Raw genomic sequence first — 16,447 nt, forward strand, 5'->3', positions numbered from 1 at the left:
ATTTCCAGTGCCTTTTTCTGTTATCACATTGTAAATGTCTTTTTACTCTCCAGTGTGTACCCCATACCTGGCATAGTGCCTGGCATATAAAAAGTGCTCAGTAAACAGTGAGCGAATGAATGAATGAATGAAATGTCTGGACTGGAAGAGATTTAGAGATCATATTTCAACCTTATTATTCAGATGGGGAAAAGGAAGCTGTGGGCTCACCCTGCTGCACGGAGATTGAGCCAGACCTCTTGGCCACTGTTATAATGCAGGGCTGCACAGCCTGTGCTCTCCCCTGGAATCTAGACCATCTTCTATTATTTAGTCATTCATTAAATATTCGTTGGGCTTCAACTCTGTGCTAGGCCTTTCGGATATAGCGGTACACATGTCAGCCAGGGCGCCACTTTTGTGGAACTTATATTCACTCAGCACCGTAAAGTACAAAAGAAAGAAGTGTAAGTTTTGGCCTTCTATGCACCACTAAACAGAGTAAAAACAAAGAAGTTGAAAGAAAGTGTCAGTAGGACAGTTTTACTGATAAGTCACCCAGTGAGAATGGACCATAGTAATGACTTATTAATCGCGCGCCTCTTCCTTTCCACACATCTTGTCAGACTCTTTCCGAGCACATTGTCCCATTGCCTTCACAAGAGCCCCCTGAGCAGGAGGTGTTATTGTGACCCCCACGTTGCTGAGGAGGAAACTGGGATCCAGAAAAATGAAGGCAGTTGTCCAAGGTCTCCAAGCTAGTAAACAGGGACGCCGGGCTGCACGCCAGCACTAGATGCCTCCTGCCAACCGCACACCCCCTGAGAGATTTGTCCTGTTGCTGGGGACTCCCGGGGGTGCAGTAAGGTGTGGGAGGAAGAGCTCTGGACCAGGAGGTCAGACTCCTGGAACAAGAACTTTGGGCAAGTCCCTCTCCCTTTCTGAACCTCACTTTCCCGAGCTATTAATGAGAGGCTTGTCTCCATGAGCTCGGGGAGCCCTTTCAGTTTGATGATTCCACAAATGGTTTTGAGATAAGTGGAAAAAATTAATTAAGGTCGATCTCTAACTCATGCCTCATAGCAAATAAATTTCAGATCAGTCAAAGTTTTACATATGAAAAATAAAGCCATGAAAGTACAACAAATAAGCAAGAGAGGATTCTTTACTAATCTCAGAATGGGAAAGACATTTCCAAGTATGATCCAGAAGCAGGAAACCGAAAAGTAAAATATGGATCAGTTTGACTACATGAACAGAAAAAGTGTGCGTGCGGAGAAATGTCAGCAATAAAGTCAGAGAATAAATAACAAGTAAAAAATACTTGTAACGCCTCTTAAGGCAAAAGACTAATTGTCTTAATATTGATACATAAATAACTCCTACAAATCAATAAGAAAAAGGGCTACAATCTAATAGAAAAATGGGCAAAAGGATTTGAATAAACAATGCACAGAAAAGGAAATACACATGGAGAGATGCTCAGTTGCACACACAGGAGCAGTACAAGCTGAAACAGCGGGGGACTGTTCTCACCCTTCAGACCGGGGGGAAAAGACTGTTGATGAGAATGTGGTGCCGCAAAGTGCTCCTCACATATGTCCAATGGGAATTAACCGCTGCGGAGGAAAATTTGGCTCTGTTCAACTTTTTAAATTTACATATCCTTTAATGTGGCAATTCTACTTTTATGGAAACAACCCCAAAGTTTATCACTCAAGAAATCATTAAATTGGTCTACAGCAGTGAGACAGCAGACACCATGCAGCCAATAAAAAATAAAAAGTTATCTTGTAGTATAAGGACTTTGGGTTTGTTTCTAGAGTTTTTATATAATCAGTGCTGCAGTGGCTTCAGGATGATCTGGAATTGTTTCCAGGAAGTATTTTTGAGTGAAAAAAGCGAGATGGAAAACAACTTTTTGTTTTAAATAAAAGAAGAAGGAAGGAAGGGAGGGCAGGAGGGAATCTGTTTGTTGCCTGGATTATCTTGGGAGGACACAAGAAGGCACTTGCCTGGTGGGGGAAGGTGTCTGAGTCCAAGGAGGCCACTGAGCTCTTACTCTTTTTCCTTTCATATATATATATATATTTTTGCCTGCGTTGGATCTTCGTTGCTGTGAGTGGGCTTTCTCTGGTTGTGGCGAGCGGGGGCTACTCTTCGTTGTGGTGCTCAGGGTTCTCATTGTGGTGGCTTCTCTTGTTGCGGAGCACAGGCTCTAGGCGCACGGGCTTAGTAGTTGTGGCATGCGGGCTCAGTCATTGTGGCTCGCGGGCTCTAGAGCACAGGCTCAGTAGTTGTGGCACACGGGCTTAGTTGCTCCACGGCATGTGGGATCTTCCCGGACCAGGGCTCGAACCCATGTCCCCTGCATTGGCAGGTGGATTCTTAACCACTGTGCCACCAGGGAAGTCCCTGCTTTCATACTTCTTGAGTTTCATACCATACACACACATATTCAAAAATGAAATAATTTAAAAATAAAGTGAACTTTTTCACTGAAAAAAAAACCACAGAAAATTTTAAAATCATTCATAATTTAATTAAATAATATTGATATGTGATCATATCATTGAGATTCTTCATTTAACAATCTATGTGAACAATCTGTGTGAACAATCTATTTCCCCATCGCTTAAAAACTTCACAAACATTTTAATACCTGAATGGTATTAACTGATAGATACTGATAGATTAACTGATAGATACTGATAGATTAACTGATAGATACAAATCAGTTAAATATGTATATATTTCTCTATTGTCCATTTAGGACATGTGACATGCCCACTTAGGAGCTCATTTTGGTGTCTTTAGTTTTTGACTATTACAAGTAATACTGTGATGAACATCTTTGAACATTTATCCTCATGCACAACATGGATTACGTTCTTAGAAAAAAGTATTATAAGTCGACTTAGTGGCTCAAGGATATGAAAAAAGGTGAGATTTCTTGATGTATCATGTTAAGTCACTCCTCAGAGAGGTCCTGGCGTTTATACTCTCCTTAACAGAGTCTGAGAATTACCGTTTTCTGATGCAGTTTCCAACTCTGAGGATTCTTTCTTATATTTCCCCATTTGCTGTTGACTTTAAGAGCAGAGAGTGAGGGAAGAATACAAATGTTGTAGAAAAATGAAATCGTGTGCTTGTGCTGTGTGTCAGAGAACTCCCCAGACACACCCCACCCCCAGACCTGTCTTTGGAATTGGTCTTCCCTCGGGGGATAGGGATGGCAGCCGGAGCACACTGGCCACGGTTGGTTTTTTGCAGCATTGGCCTTTGAGCTTGGTACGCTTCCCTCTCCACGCCAGGAAAGTCAGCTTCCTACCCTGGGCAGCCTGTAAGGTCAGCCAGGCGAGGGCAGGAGCCAAAGCCCCAGGGTGTCAGTTCCAGCAGGAAGCTGGCCTTTTAGATGGAGCCTGTAACTCCATCCATCCCCAGTATCAGATGCTAGAGATCCTGGACCAGAACATCAGCACAGCCATCTATAGCGGACAGAGGCCTTTCCCACTGGCCAAAGGAGTGAGTCACTTTATGGTTTCCACAGATAGGGAAAGAGGGATGGAGGGAAGGTAGACAGATAGGTAGACAGAGAGATTCAGGTTTAATTTGGCAAGTAATTATTTAGTACCTGCTCTTTGCCAGGCCCTGGTTGAGAATCTGAGGATGGAGCAGCCAGAAGCATATGGTTACTAGCTGCCAGGTTTAGGCCTTTCAGTCTGGTCTGGTGAAAATCCAGACAGGAATACCAGTTCTCATGGAGCCAACGGCCTAGTTGGAGGAAAAGGACTGAGGAGAAGGGGCCCGGGAGCTGGTGTGGCCTGCCCAGTGTCTCCTTCCCACCGGCAGGTGTGGGTCCGCCTGAGACCTTCCCAAGTCGTGGTTATAAACTCACCTCGCAGACCTCAGAGGCTGCTGTGGCAATTTAGTAAGCGAGGTATGGAAAACATGATGACTTGATAAGTGTTACCTTTACGATTATTGTTAGAACTGTCATCATAATTTTTATTCTGTGTTACTGCTGTTATTGCAACAGGCCGCTGCCCTGTTCTCAAGCTTTGAGCAGTTTCCCCACAGGGAGAGTGTAGAAGTGAAACTTCTGTGACCTACAGAAGAACCACCTCTGGGACTTCAGAGAGTTCAGAGTCTTTTGCTGAGAAAGAGCTGGAAACACAACCAGGGCAACTTCTTTCTCTCAAGTCAGCTTAGAAAGATAGGCTGGGTGCGCCCCCTGCTGGAGCTGGAGGGGGGGCTGCCTTAAACCAAATTCGGGCCCCGCCTTTATTCTATTTTACAGATCTGGAAACGGAGGCCCAGAGAGAGGCAGTCTTGCTCAGGGTCTGGTGGCAGAGCTAGGTTCATAGCACAAGGTCACGTCTCTTGTTCTTTTCTATCTACTACAGGCCGCCTCCCTGTCTCCCCTGTCTGAGCTTTGAGTGCCCCTAGTTTATTCTTTACGTGTCTCTTCTGAGCTAGGTATTGTGGGGAGATGTGGTCCAGCCCTCCATAGTGGCTAGCCCCACTTTTCACACAATGCGCGTGTGCGCACACACACACACACGTTACTGAGCCCCACCCTGGCTGCTTTCCAGCTGCTTCCTGCCAATGTCGGTTACTTTCTGAAAGCGTTGCACGATAACTTGGGCTTATAAAAACTACCGTTATAAAAATTTAGTCTTAGAAGTGAAAGTTCCCCTTAGACACAAAGTACCACACTTGGCAAGGTTTTTTTTCTCGTATCTGCTATCTTTCCCCATAGAAACTGGGTTTTCTTTCTTTCTTTCTTTTTTTTAATTGAAGTATAGACTTACAATATTGTATTAATTTCTGCTGTACAGCAAAGTGATTCAGTTATACATATATTCTTTTTTCATATTCTTTTCCATTATGGTTTATCATAGGATAATGAATATAGTTCCCTGTGCTGTACAGTAGGACCTTGTTGTTTATCCATTCTGTATATAATAGCTTACATGTGCTAACCGCAGCCTCCCACTCCATCCCTCCCCCAATCCCCTCCCCCTTGGCAACCACCAGTCTGTCCTCTATGCTTCTGTTTCATAGATAGGTTCATTTGTGTCATATTTTAGATTCTGCATATAAGTGATACCATATAGTATTTGTCCTTCTGACTTATTTCACTTAGTATGATAATCTCTAGTTGCATCCATGTTGCTGCAAATGGCATTATTTCGTTCTTTATGGATGAGGAGTATTCCATTGTATAAATGTATCATCTTCTTTATCCATTCATCTGTCAGTGGACATTTAGGTTGTTTCCATGTCTTGGCTGTTGTGAATAGTGTTGCTATGAACATAAGTGTGCATGCATCTCTTTGAATTATAGTTTTGTCTGGATATATGCACAGGAGAGGGATTGCTGTATATATGGATCATATTAGTTTTCTGAGGAACCTCCATACTGTTTTCCATAGTGGCTGCACCAACTTACATTCCCACCAGCAGCATAGGAGGGTTCCCTTTCTCCACACCCTCTCCAGCATTTGTTATTTGTTGACTTTTTAATGATGGCCATGCTGACTGGTGTGAGGTGGTACCTCATTGTAGTTTTGATTTCCATTTCTCTAATAATTAGCAACGTTGAGCATCTTCTCATGTGCCTGTTGGCCATCTGTATGTCTTCTTCGTAGAAATGTCTATTTAGGTTTTCTGCCCATTTTTTGATGGGGTTGTTTGTTTTTTTGTTGTTGAGTTGTATGAGTTGAAACTGGGTTTTCTTTAAGGTGTTGTTTTGCAACCTGCATTTTGCAATTAACAGTTTATCTCAGACACTTTGCCATCAGTACAGGTCCATCTGGTGCAGGGTATTTTCTTGTGAATATTTTATAATTCGTTTAATGCCTGGCCTCTTGAGGGACATTTGGGAGCTTCCCTGTCACTGACCTAGGATGTGCAGTAAACATCCTCATACTATAAAGAGCATTGGCATTTACCTACGGGTGTCTAAAACTGGAATTGGCTGGGCCCATCTCACCTAGAGGACTGTGAGCTCCTGGTCAAGCCAGTGGCTTAGACCCCCCCATCCCTCGCTAACTCAGGGTGTGCCAAGTGGCCAGAGTCCACGGCCTGACTTGTGTGATTTGATTGCCTTCAGGAAATCATAGGTGCTCAAAGAGAGATACTCGTATTCCCCTAGCAGATTAGCCTTTTAAAAATATATATATATAATAGCAATACCCATTGTTGACAAGGGTGCAGATAAACCAGCAATCTTACAGGCTGCTGGTGGGAATATAAATAGGAACAGAACTGAATTTATGTTTTATTTCCTCATCTTTTTCTATTATTATAAATACCATTATGTCATTCAGGAAAGGAACTTGGAAATGTATCAAAATAATGAGTCTTAAATATTATTTCACCCTTCCCTTTAGCTTAGCAATTCTACTTCTAGGAATACACTCTAAGGAAATAATTAGACATAGGCACAAATATTTACATAAAGACCTAGTGCTGTCCATAGTGATGGAAAGTGGGAAAGCGCCTCCGTGTGCATTTCTAGGGGACTCATCAGATATGTCATGGTGCCATGGTGCGTATACAGAAATCATCCAGAGGGAACCTTCATGACATGTTTTAGGGAGTTTCAAACAGCTATAAAATCCGGTGTGCTATAGTGTGACCTCACAAATCCTTCTTTACATGTATGCGGCTCTTCTTTATATATGTGGTTCTCTTCTCTTCTCTCTCAGCTGTAAAATCAACCAGGAGGGCTATTAACCACCATCTCTGTAGCAGTAACTCCTAATTTCCTGTCTTTCCTCCCAATCCATCCCCCATCTCATGAACCATCCTCCATCCACCTACTTATTCATGTCAGAAAGCTCACTTCCCCATCAGCCAAACACCAAGTCCTGGTGATTCACCCTCCAGATTACATCTGGAATGTGTGTGTCCGTCACCACCTCCTTCCTTCACCCACCATCTTTGTTTTTTTTTTTTTTCTAACTTTTTATTTTATATTGGAGTATAGTTGATTAACAATGTTGTGTTAGTTTTAGGTGTACAACAAAGTGATTCAGTTATACATATACATGTATCTGGTTTTTTTTCAGATTCTTTTCCCAGTTAAGTTGTTAGAGAATATTGAGCAGAGTTCCCTGTGCTGTACAGTAGGTCCTTGTTGGTTATCCATTTTCAGCACAATTCTTTTTTTTTTAAGTAAGGTTTTATTTTTTTATTATTTTTTTCGGCTGCGTTGGGTCTTTGTTGCTCCGCGCGAGCTTTCTCTAGTTGCAGCAAGCCAGGGCTACTCTTTGTTGTGGTGTGCGGCCTTCTTATTGCAGTGGCTTCTCTTATTGTGGAGCATGGGCTCTAAGTGCGCAGGCTTCAGTAGTTGTGGCATGCAGGCTCAGTAGTTGTGGCTTGCGGGCTCTAGAACACAGGCTCAGTAGTTGTGGCACATGGGCTTAGTTGCTCCGTGGCATGTGGAATCTTCCCGGACCAGGGCTCAAACCCGTGTCCCCTGCATTGGCAGGCAGATTCTTAACCACTGCGCCACCAGGGAAGTCCTATCCATTTTAAATATAGCAGTGTGTACACGTCAATCTCAAACACCCTAACTATTCCTCTTCCCCACCCTTCCCCCCTGGTAACCATAAGCTCGTTCTCTAAATCTGTGAGTCTGTTTCTGTTTTATAAATAAGTTCATTTGTATCTTTTTTGATTCGCATGTAAGTGATATCATGATATTTCTCTTTCTCTGTCTGACTTCCTTCACTCCGTATGACAATCTCTAGGTCCATCCATGTTGTTGCAAATGGCATTATTTCATTCTTTTTAAAGGCTGAGTAATATTCCATTGTATATATGTACCATATCTTCTTTATCCATTCTTCTGTCGATGGGCATTTAGGTTGCTTCCATGTCTTGGCTATTGTCAACAGTGCTGCAGTGAATACTGGGGTGCATGTATCCTTTCAGACCATGTCTTTCTCTGGGTACGTGCCCAGGAGTGGGATTGCAGGATCATATGGTAGATCAATTTTTAGTTTCTTAAGGAACCTCCATACTGTTTTCCATAGTGGCTGCACTAATTTACATTCCCACCAACAGTGTAGGAGGGTTCCCTTCTCTCCACACCCTCTCCAGCATTTGTTGTTTGTGGATTTTTTGATGATAGCCGTTCTGACTGGTGTGAGGTGATATCTCATTATAGTTTTGATTTGCATTTCTCTAATAATTAGCAATGTTGAACATCTTTTCATGTGCCTCTTCATCTGTATGTCTTCTTTGGAGAAGTGTCTACTTAGATCTTCTGCCCATTTTTTGATGGGGTTGTTTGTTTGTAAATTTGTAAGCTGTTTGTAAATTTTGGAAACTAATCCCTTGTCGGTGACATCATTTGCAGATATTTTCTCCCATTCTGTGGGTTGTCTTTTCATTTTGTTTATGGTTTCCTTTGCTGTGCAAAAGCTTTTGAATTTAATTAGATCCCATTTATTTTTGTTTTTATTTCCATTACTCTGGGAGATGGAACAAAAAAGATATTGCTGCGATTTATGCCAGAGAGTGTTCTGCCTATGTTTTCCTCTAAGAGTTTTACAGCATCTGGTCTCAAATTTAGGTCTTTAATCCATTTTGAGTTTATGTCTGTGTACAGTGTTATAGAGTATTCTAATTTCATGTGTTTACATGTAGCTGTCCAGTTTTCCCAGCACCATTTATTGAAGAGATTATCTTTCCTCCATTGTATAGTCTTGCCTCCTTTGTCGTAGATTAATTGACCACAGGTGCGTGGGTTTATTTCTGGGCTTTCTATCCTGTTCCATTGATCTATATTTCTATTTCTGTGCCAGTACCATACTGTTTTGATGCCTATAGCTTTGTAGTATAGTCCGAAGTCAGGGAGCCTGATTTTTCTTTCTCACGATTGCCTTGGCTATTCGGGGTCTTTTGTGTCTCCATACAAATTTTAAGATTTTTTGTTCTAGTTCTGTGAAAAATGCCAGTGGTGATTTGATAGGGATTTCATTGAATCTGTAGATTGCCTTGGGTAGTATAGTGATTTTGATAGTATTGATTCTTCCAATCCAAGAACACGGTATATCTTTCCATCTGTTTGTGTTGTCTTTGATTTCTTTCATCAGCATCTTATAGTTTTCGGAGTACAGGTCTTTTGTCTCCATAGGTAGGTTTATTCCTAGGTATTTTATTCTTTTTGATGCAGTGGTAAATGGGATTATTTCTTGAATTTCTCATCCTGATCTTTCATTGTTAGTGCATAGAAATGCAATAGATTTCTGTGTATTAATTTGGTAACCTGCATCTTTACCAAATTCATTGATGAGCTCTAGTAGTTTTCTGGTAGTGTCTTTAGGATTTTCTATGTATAGTATCATGTCATCTGCAAACAGTGACAGTTTTACCTCCTCTTTTCCAATTTGGATTCCTTTTATTTCTTTTTCTTCTCTGATTGCTGTAGCTTGGACTTCCAAAACTGTGTTGAATAAAAGTGGCAAGAGTGGACATCCTTTCTTGTTCCTGGTCTTAGAGGAAATGCTTTTAGCTTTTCACTGTTGAGTATGATGTTAGCTGTAGGTTTGTCATATATGGCTTTATTATGTTGAGGTATGTTCCCTCTAAGCCCACTTTCTGGAGAGTTTTTATCATAAATGGGTGTCTAATTTCGTTAAAAGCTTTTTCTGCATCTATTGAGATGATCATATGGTTTTTATTCTTCAGTTTGTTGATGTGGTGTTATCACATTGATTGGTTTGCTGATATTGAAAAATCCTTGCATCCCTGGGATAAATCCCACTTGATCATGGTGTATGATCCTTTTAATGTATTGTTGGACTCAGATTGCTAGTATTTTGTTGAGGTGGTTTGTTCGTTTGTTTGTTTGTTGTTCTTTTGCTGCACTGGGTCTTCGTTGCTGCGTGCGAGCTTTCTCTAGTTGCGGCAAGCAGTGGCTTCTCTTTGTTGCGGAGCACAGGCTGTAGGCTGGTGGGCTTCAGTATTTGTGGCTCGTGGGCTCCAGAGTGCAGGCTCAGTAGTTGTGGCACATGGGCTTAGTTGCTCCACAGCATGTGGGATCTTCCCGGACCAGGGCTCGAACCCATGTCCCCTGTGTTGGCAGGCAGATTCTTAACCACTGCGCCACCAGGGAGGTCTCTGTTGAGCATTTTTATGTCTGTGTTCATCAATGATATTGCCCTGTAATTTTCTCTTTTTTTGTGGTATCTTTGTCTGGTTTTGGTATCAGGGTGATAGTGGCCTCACAGAATGAGTTTGGGAGTTTTCCTTCCTCTGCAGTTTTGTGGAACAGGTTCATAAGGACAGGTGTTAGCTCTTCTCTAAATGTTTGATAGAATTCATCTGTGAAGCCATTGGGTCCTGGACTTTTGTTTGTTGGGAGTTCTTTAATCACAGTTTCAATTTCAGTACTTGTGATGGGTCTGTTCATATTTTCTATTTCTTCTTGGTTCAGTCTTGGGAGATTGTATCTTTCTAAGAATTTGTACATTTCTTCCAGGTTGTCTGTTTTATTGGCATACAGTTGCTTGTAGTAGTCCTTTTCTTTCTTTTTTAGGCTGTACTGGGTCTTAGTTGCAGCATGCGGGATCTTCGTTGTGGCATGTTTAGTTGTGGCATGCGGGCTTCTCTGTTGCAACATGCATGTGGGATCTAGTTCCCTCACCAGGGATCGAACCCGGGCCCCCTGCACTGGGAACACAGAGTCTTACTGGACCACCAGAGAAGTCCCTGTTAGTAATCTTTTAAGATCCTTTGTATTTCTGTGGTGTCGGTTGTAACTTCTCCTTTTTTATTTCTAATTTTATTGATTTGAGTCCTCTCCCTTTTCTTCTTGATGAGTCTGGCTAAAGGTTTATCGATTTTGTTTATCTTTTCAAAGGACCAGCTTTTAGTTTCATATTGTTTTCTTCTTCTCAGTTTCATTTATTTCTGCTCTGATCTTTATGATTTCTTTCCTTCTACTAACTGTAGGTTTTATTTGTTCTTCATTTTCTAGTTGCTTTAGGTGTAAGGTTAGGTTGTTTATTTGAGATTTTTCTTGTTTCTTGAGGTAGGATTGTATTGCTATAAACTTCCCTCTTAGAACTGCTTTTGCTGCATCCCATCATAGGTTTTGGATCATTGTGCTTTCATTTTCATTTTTCTCTAGGTATTTTTTGATTTCTTCAGTGATCCATTGGTCATTCAGTAGCATATTGTGTAGCCTCCATGTGTTTGTGTTTTTTACAGTTTTTTCCTTGTAGTTTACTTCTAATCTCATAGCGTTGTGGTCGGAAAAGATGCTTGGTATGATTTCACTTTTCTTAAATTTACTGAGGCTCACTTTGTGGCCCAGCACGTGGTCAGTCCTGGAAAATGTTCCATGTGCACTTGAGAAGAATGTATATTCTGCTGCTTTTGGATGGAATGCTCTATAAATATCAATTAAGTCCATCTGGTCTAATGTGTCATTTAAGGCCTGTGTTTCTTTATTGATTTTCTGTCTGGATGATCTGTCCACTGATGAAAGTGGGGTGTTCCAGTCCCCCACTATGGTGTTACTGTCGATTTCTCCCTTTATGATTGTTAGTATTTGCCTTATATATTGAGGTGCTCCTATGTTGGGTGCATATATATTTACAATTGTTATGTATTCTTCTTGGACTGACCCCTTGATCATTATGTAGCGTCCTTCCTTGTCTCTTATAACAGCCTTTATTTTAAAGTCTGTTTCGTCTCATATGAGTACTGCTACTCCCCCTTTCTTTTGATTTCTCTTTGCATGCAATACCTTCTTCCATCCCTGCTTCACCCACCATCTTCTCACACCTGAATTTTTGCAGGAGCCCCCTAGCTGGCCCCCATTCAGGTCTGCTCACCTTAGGTGCCAGAGTCATCTTTGAAAATGCTAATCTGAACATTCATGAGCCTCAACCCCTCAGGGACCAAATTGAAGATGTGATCGGGCCCCTGCCCAACTCAGCAGCATCCTCTTGGCCCCTCTCCCATAGTTCCCCAGCCCACAGCACGTACGTTTCTTCCATCCCACTGTGGCTTTGCTCCACAGAGCCTTCATACATGCTCTTCCCCTCACTCCTTGTCTAGACTCCTTGTCTATCTATTCCTCCTAGGTTCTCAACTAAAATGTCACTTCCTGACCCCCAAGCCTTGGTCAGGCCCTGGTAGTCACTCTGGTACCCTGCCTTCTCCCTGGAAGTCCGGAGCATTGTAGTAATTACTTAGGTATTAGGTAATTACGCTAAATGACCCAGTAGACTGTCAGCTCCCTGAGGGCAAGGACCATGGCTGACTTGTTCGTTGCTGCGTCTGCGGCCCCTAGCCAGTGCCTGGTACGTGGTGTTGATAAATGTATAGGTAGTTATCATGAACTTTACTTAGAGAAGACACAAAAGATGTTCTTTAAAACGTTGGTGGTGGCTTTTGGGGTATAAAATTATGCATGACTTATTTTGTTCTTTCTACTTTTCTGTGCTTTCTGTTTTGTTGTCAGCGAGCAAGGCAATAACTGTCGGTTTGTCAAAAGACATCAGTGCTGGGCCCCAAGCTGAGTCCCCTGTGCAGGATGCACCAGGGTTCACCTCTGCGCTCCTGCCCTTGTCCCCACAGGCCTGAAGAGTGATGCGACAGGCATGATGGAGGTCGAGTCCTCCTACTCGGACTTCATCTCCTGTGACCGGACGGGCCGCCGGAATGCAGTCCCTGACATCCAGGGAGACTCCGAGGCCGTAAGCGTACGGAAGCTGGCTGGCGACATGGGCGAGCTAGCCCTCGAGGGCGCAGGTCAGAACCCATGGGTACTCTCGGGTTCAAGCACTCCTGGTGGGAGACCCTCTTCTGGGCTCCGGGACTGGCCTCTTAAGTCCTAGCCGGCCCCCTCGTTCTCAGAGAAGAAACTGCATTTAAATCAGGCCCCAGGCCCACGGTCAGTGGCAGAGGGCAGCCACTCCCTAGGCTAGGGGGTGCCAGTGTCTCAGGCCGTGAGGACCCTCTGGCCAGGCATCCCGGTGCTTCCCTTTCCCCTCAGCCTCCCCGTCCACCCACAGGCCCTGTCAGTTCTCCTCCAAGGTCCCTCCCCAGTCCCTCCGCTTCTCTCTGTCCCCACAGCCACCACCTGGCTCAGGCCACTCCCAGCACCCCAGCGGCCTCTGCCCGGGCCTCCCTGATCCATCCCCGCCCCAGCCCTCCTGCTGGACAGCTGCCAGCAGGGTTCATTTAAATCCCCTGTCCCATCGTGCTTCTGCCCCTGCATCCACCCCCCTTCATCTCACGGTTTCCTCTGCTAGAACATCCCTCACCAGTCCTGGCTCCCCCAGGAACCCCACCCTCCCTCCCCGTGCCGTCCCGTCAGTGGTCTGTCAGCCCTCCCTCGTCCTGCGGCCTGAACTCCTCACCAAGCGTGGGAGCCTCCCCGGTCTCACCCTGCTCCCCTCCAGCCTCTGCTCCCATCTTTCTCCCCTGCGCCTCTGGTCCAGCCTGAGGAAGGGACTTCTGTTTCCTGGAAGTCCCTGATGGGCCTTGCCGCGCTCTCCCTCTGTCTGGTCCTGCCTGCCCTCCCCTTGCCAGGCTGGCTTTTCCTCTTTCTCAGAGGCCCAGACCGCTCTGCTGAGAAGCCATCACTGCCCTCTCTGGCAGGGGAGGCGCCTGTTCTCTTGGCGCCTCCACAGCCCCCTGAGCACAGGGCCTCTCCCCTGGGATCCGCGTCCTGGGCCCTCGGTGCCTGGTGGCGTTTGGCACCCGGCAGAGGTGCCTGGTCAGTGGCTGTTCACCGACCAGCACGCCCAGCTGCCATGCCAGGCCTGCTGCCAGGCCATCTGCGTCTGCTCTGGTGAACGGTTTTCGATCTCCTTCAACTCAGCGTAGCCACTCACCCACCTGCCCAGGCCCTCTAATGCCTGCTCCCACCCCCGTCCGATTCGAGATCCCTGAGGTACCTGGTGTCCTGGCAGCTGTCTGCCAGGGTGACGGACAGTTAAAGGGGACCTGAGGAAGGAGTAGTGCTCACCGCAAGGCAGTGAGGTGCTCCCGGCGCAGTGCAGGCCAGAGTGGCTGGCCGAGGAGCCTTCCAGTAGGCCTGGCAGCGAGCAGCTTCCACTGGCACGTCTGCGCGCCGTGCTCAGTCCGGCGGACTCACCGAGGGAGTGGGAGTACGGGGAATGCAGGTTCTGATCCTGCAGGCCCTGGAACTTCTGTTTGCCTAAAGCTCCTGGGAAACTGAGGCGGAGCCCGGGCAGGGGAGGAGGGGCCACAGCCTTGGCCTGTCCTGAGGCCTGGCGGCCAGGCCTCCCCAAGTCCTGTGTGTTAACGCTCCCCAAGCCCTTTGTGTGCAAACCTTTGTCTTCTCTGATGTTTCCTTACGTGGGGAGCACAAACGCTTCCTTACTTGGCCGAATAATGAAACGTAAACAGCCAGCAGGGCTGAAGGAATATGAACGCACTGCTTGGCAGCACGTGACCTGAAACTGCCCTGAGGGAGTCCCAGGGGTGCTGGCTGGAGAGGAAAATGCTTGGGGACCTCTCTGTGGGCCAGAAGAGAGCTGGGACCTGCACAGAAGAAGCCTTGCCCCTGGCTGAGCTGTCCCATGTGCCAGGTGACCACAGAGGGGCAGGGATGTCGTCATCCTCACTTCATAGATCAGGAAGCAGAGGCTTGGAGAGATTAAATAAATTACCTGAGGTCCCACAGCAAGGAAATGGCAGAGCGGCAGTCACTGCGGAATTTAACGAAAATATTCTTGCTCGCCAGGGCGGGAGGCTTCGGACCAAGTAGGGCATCACAGACTGGGGAATCTGCCTGAAGCGCAGTCTCATTTGTCAGGCTTCCAGTGGGCCAGGACCCTCTGGGACCCGGCCTTTGCTACAGGCCCTGCCCCATGATAGGAGGTGACCTGAGGCACAGGTGTCCAAGTTCTCCCTGCACCCCTCACTCCCACTAACCCCACCTCTGAAGCCCGCTGCCAGGGCAGAGTGAGGCGGTGTCAGTGACGGGTGTTTACAAACCCTAGAGAGCGCTCCTTTAGGCGGCAGCCTTCTGGTTAGTGGAAGGGACACTGCTCCCTCCACTGTTTGGCTCTCAGGCAGCTCGGTTCACCTCTCTGAGCCTTGTTTTTCTCATCCGAGTCGTATCATGACCCTCATCACACCTCCAGGCTGCTGTATGACTGCATGGAAAGTACTTGCCTGTCTGCAGCCTCAGGGTCTGGGCGCAGGGTAGTTTCTCCCTAGTCACGTGAAGGGCTTAGCCTAAGGATGCAAAGACAGAGGCCAGAGAGGGAGATGGGGGTGGCCTGGTGGGGACACAGCACAGTGAAACAGCGATGGGCTCCACCCCAGCCCCTGCTGCAGGCCACCCCTGGTGCTCCCCTGGGCTGGCATCTTCTGATGCCCTTCTCTGTCTTACAAGAACTACTGTTTGCTGAGCACATGCTGGGACTCTAGACACCCCACACAAACATCCTGACCCTCCCCAGCTACAAGCATCCATCCATGATCCTGGCCTTTTCTTCACTTTAATTATACTAGTAACAGCACATGCACATTTTCTTTGTAGAAATTAAAATGTTACAGACTAGGCTAAAGTTCCCTTTAGCTACTACCCCCCAATCCTGTCCTGCTTCCCAGGGCTTATCCACGGTTACTGCTGTGGCTGGGCCCCTCTGGACCTCTTTCTATGCATTACGTTTGTATATATGCTCCTTTCTCTCTCCTCTGCAGAAGGACAGGCGGAGGTGGGCACCCCAGACAAGGAAGGTAGCAACCAGCCCAAGAGCAGCGATGGGACCACCTCATCTTGAACATGACCTTGCCCGAGGAGGCTGGAAGAGTGACGCACCGTGGACGGAAGCCCTGGCACTGGCCCAGCAGCCTTTCCTCTGAGCAATGTGTTCCAGGCAAGCCAGGCCAGACTGAAAGGCAGCCCCAGAGGCTCCCGTGGCCCCTACCCTGGGAAGGCCCTCTGCCCACACCCCCAGGCTCCACGCTCCCACCACCCCCTCACTTGCCCGGGTACACTTTCAAGACACTGTAACCACAGGATGTTATTTATTCAGCAGGTGCTGGGACTCGGGGGCTGGGTCCTGCCACCTGGGTGAACAGCTGGGGCAGGGACCGCATTCTAGCTCTGCCCCCTCTTCTCCAACCCAGCCAGCCTTCTGTGTCAGGACCTTCTTATCCCTTTTTTAAGAAGCACTTTTAAACTTTTTAGAAACTTTAAACCTTTTCTCAGCAGAGAGGGAGGGAGCTGACAATTTACCTTTTATTTTGGAAACCATTGTAAGTTAAACTCTTTGACCATCTATGCAGCTCTGAGGTTCCCTCATGGAGCTTCACAGATCCATTTTTAGCGAAGGGATCTTGTGCTCAAAACTCTGATTAACTCTTTGCCCTTTCTACCAAGATAAGTGACACCTAGGACCCAGGAAATAAATGCTGATGATTTGTGTGATAGGTTTAAGATGATTATTTCTCC

The 16,447-nt window shown here is 45.9% G+C and overlaps 1 protein-coding gene across 7 annotated transcripts in view; it reads left to right on the forward strand.

The window, feature by feature from the left end:
• The window catches only part of PKIG (cAMP-dependent protein kinase inhibitor gamma), a 103,570-nt gene that overhangs the window by 84,338 nt on the left and 2,785 nt on the right, over positions 1-16,447 (forward strand). For 6 of the 7 annotated variants that reach the window (XM_019943855.3, XM_033840797.1, XM_019943849.2 and 3 more), the window contains 2 exons: positions 12,589-12,762; positions 15,694-16,423. In XM_019943855.3, the coding sequence (XP_019799414.1) occupies positions 12,612-12,762; positions 15,694-15,773 (231 nt within the window). In that variant the 5' untranslated portion in view covers positions 12,589-12,611 and the 3' untranslated portion in view covers positions 15,774-16,423. Of the gene's footprint in view, positions 1-12,588; positions 12,763-15,693; positions 16,424-16,447 lie in introns of those variants that run through there. The other variant, XR_012326359.1, reaches the window with a different exon arrangement.

Source organism: Tursiops truncatus, chromosome 15, assembly GCF_011762595.2.
Source record: "Tursiops truncatus isolate mTurTru1 chromosome 15, mTurTru1.mat.Y, whole genome shotgun sequence".
In the NCBI taxonomy this organism is placed as follows: Eukaryota; Metazoa; Chordata; class Mammalia; order Artiodactyla; family Delphinidae; genus Tursiops; species Tursiops truncatus.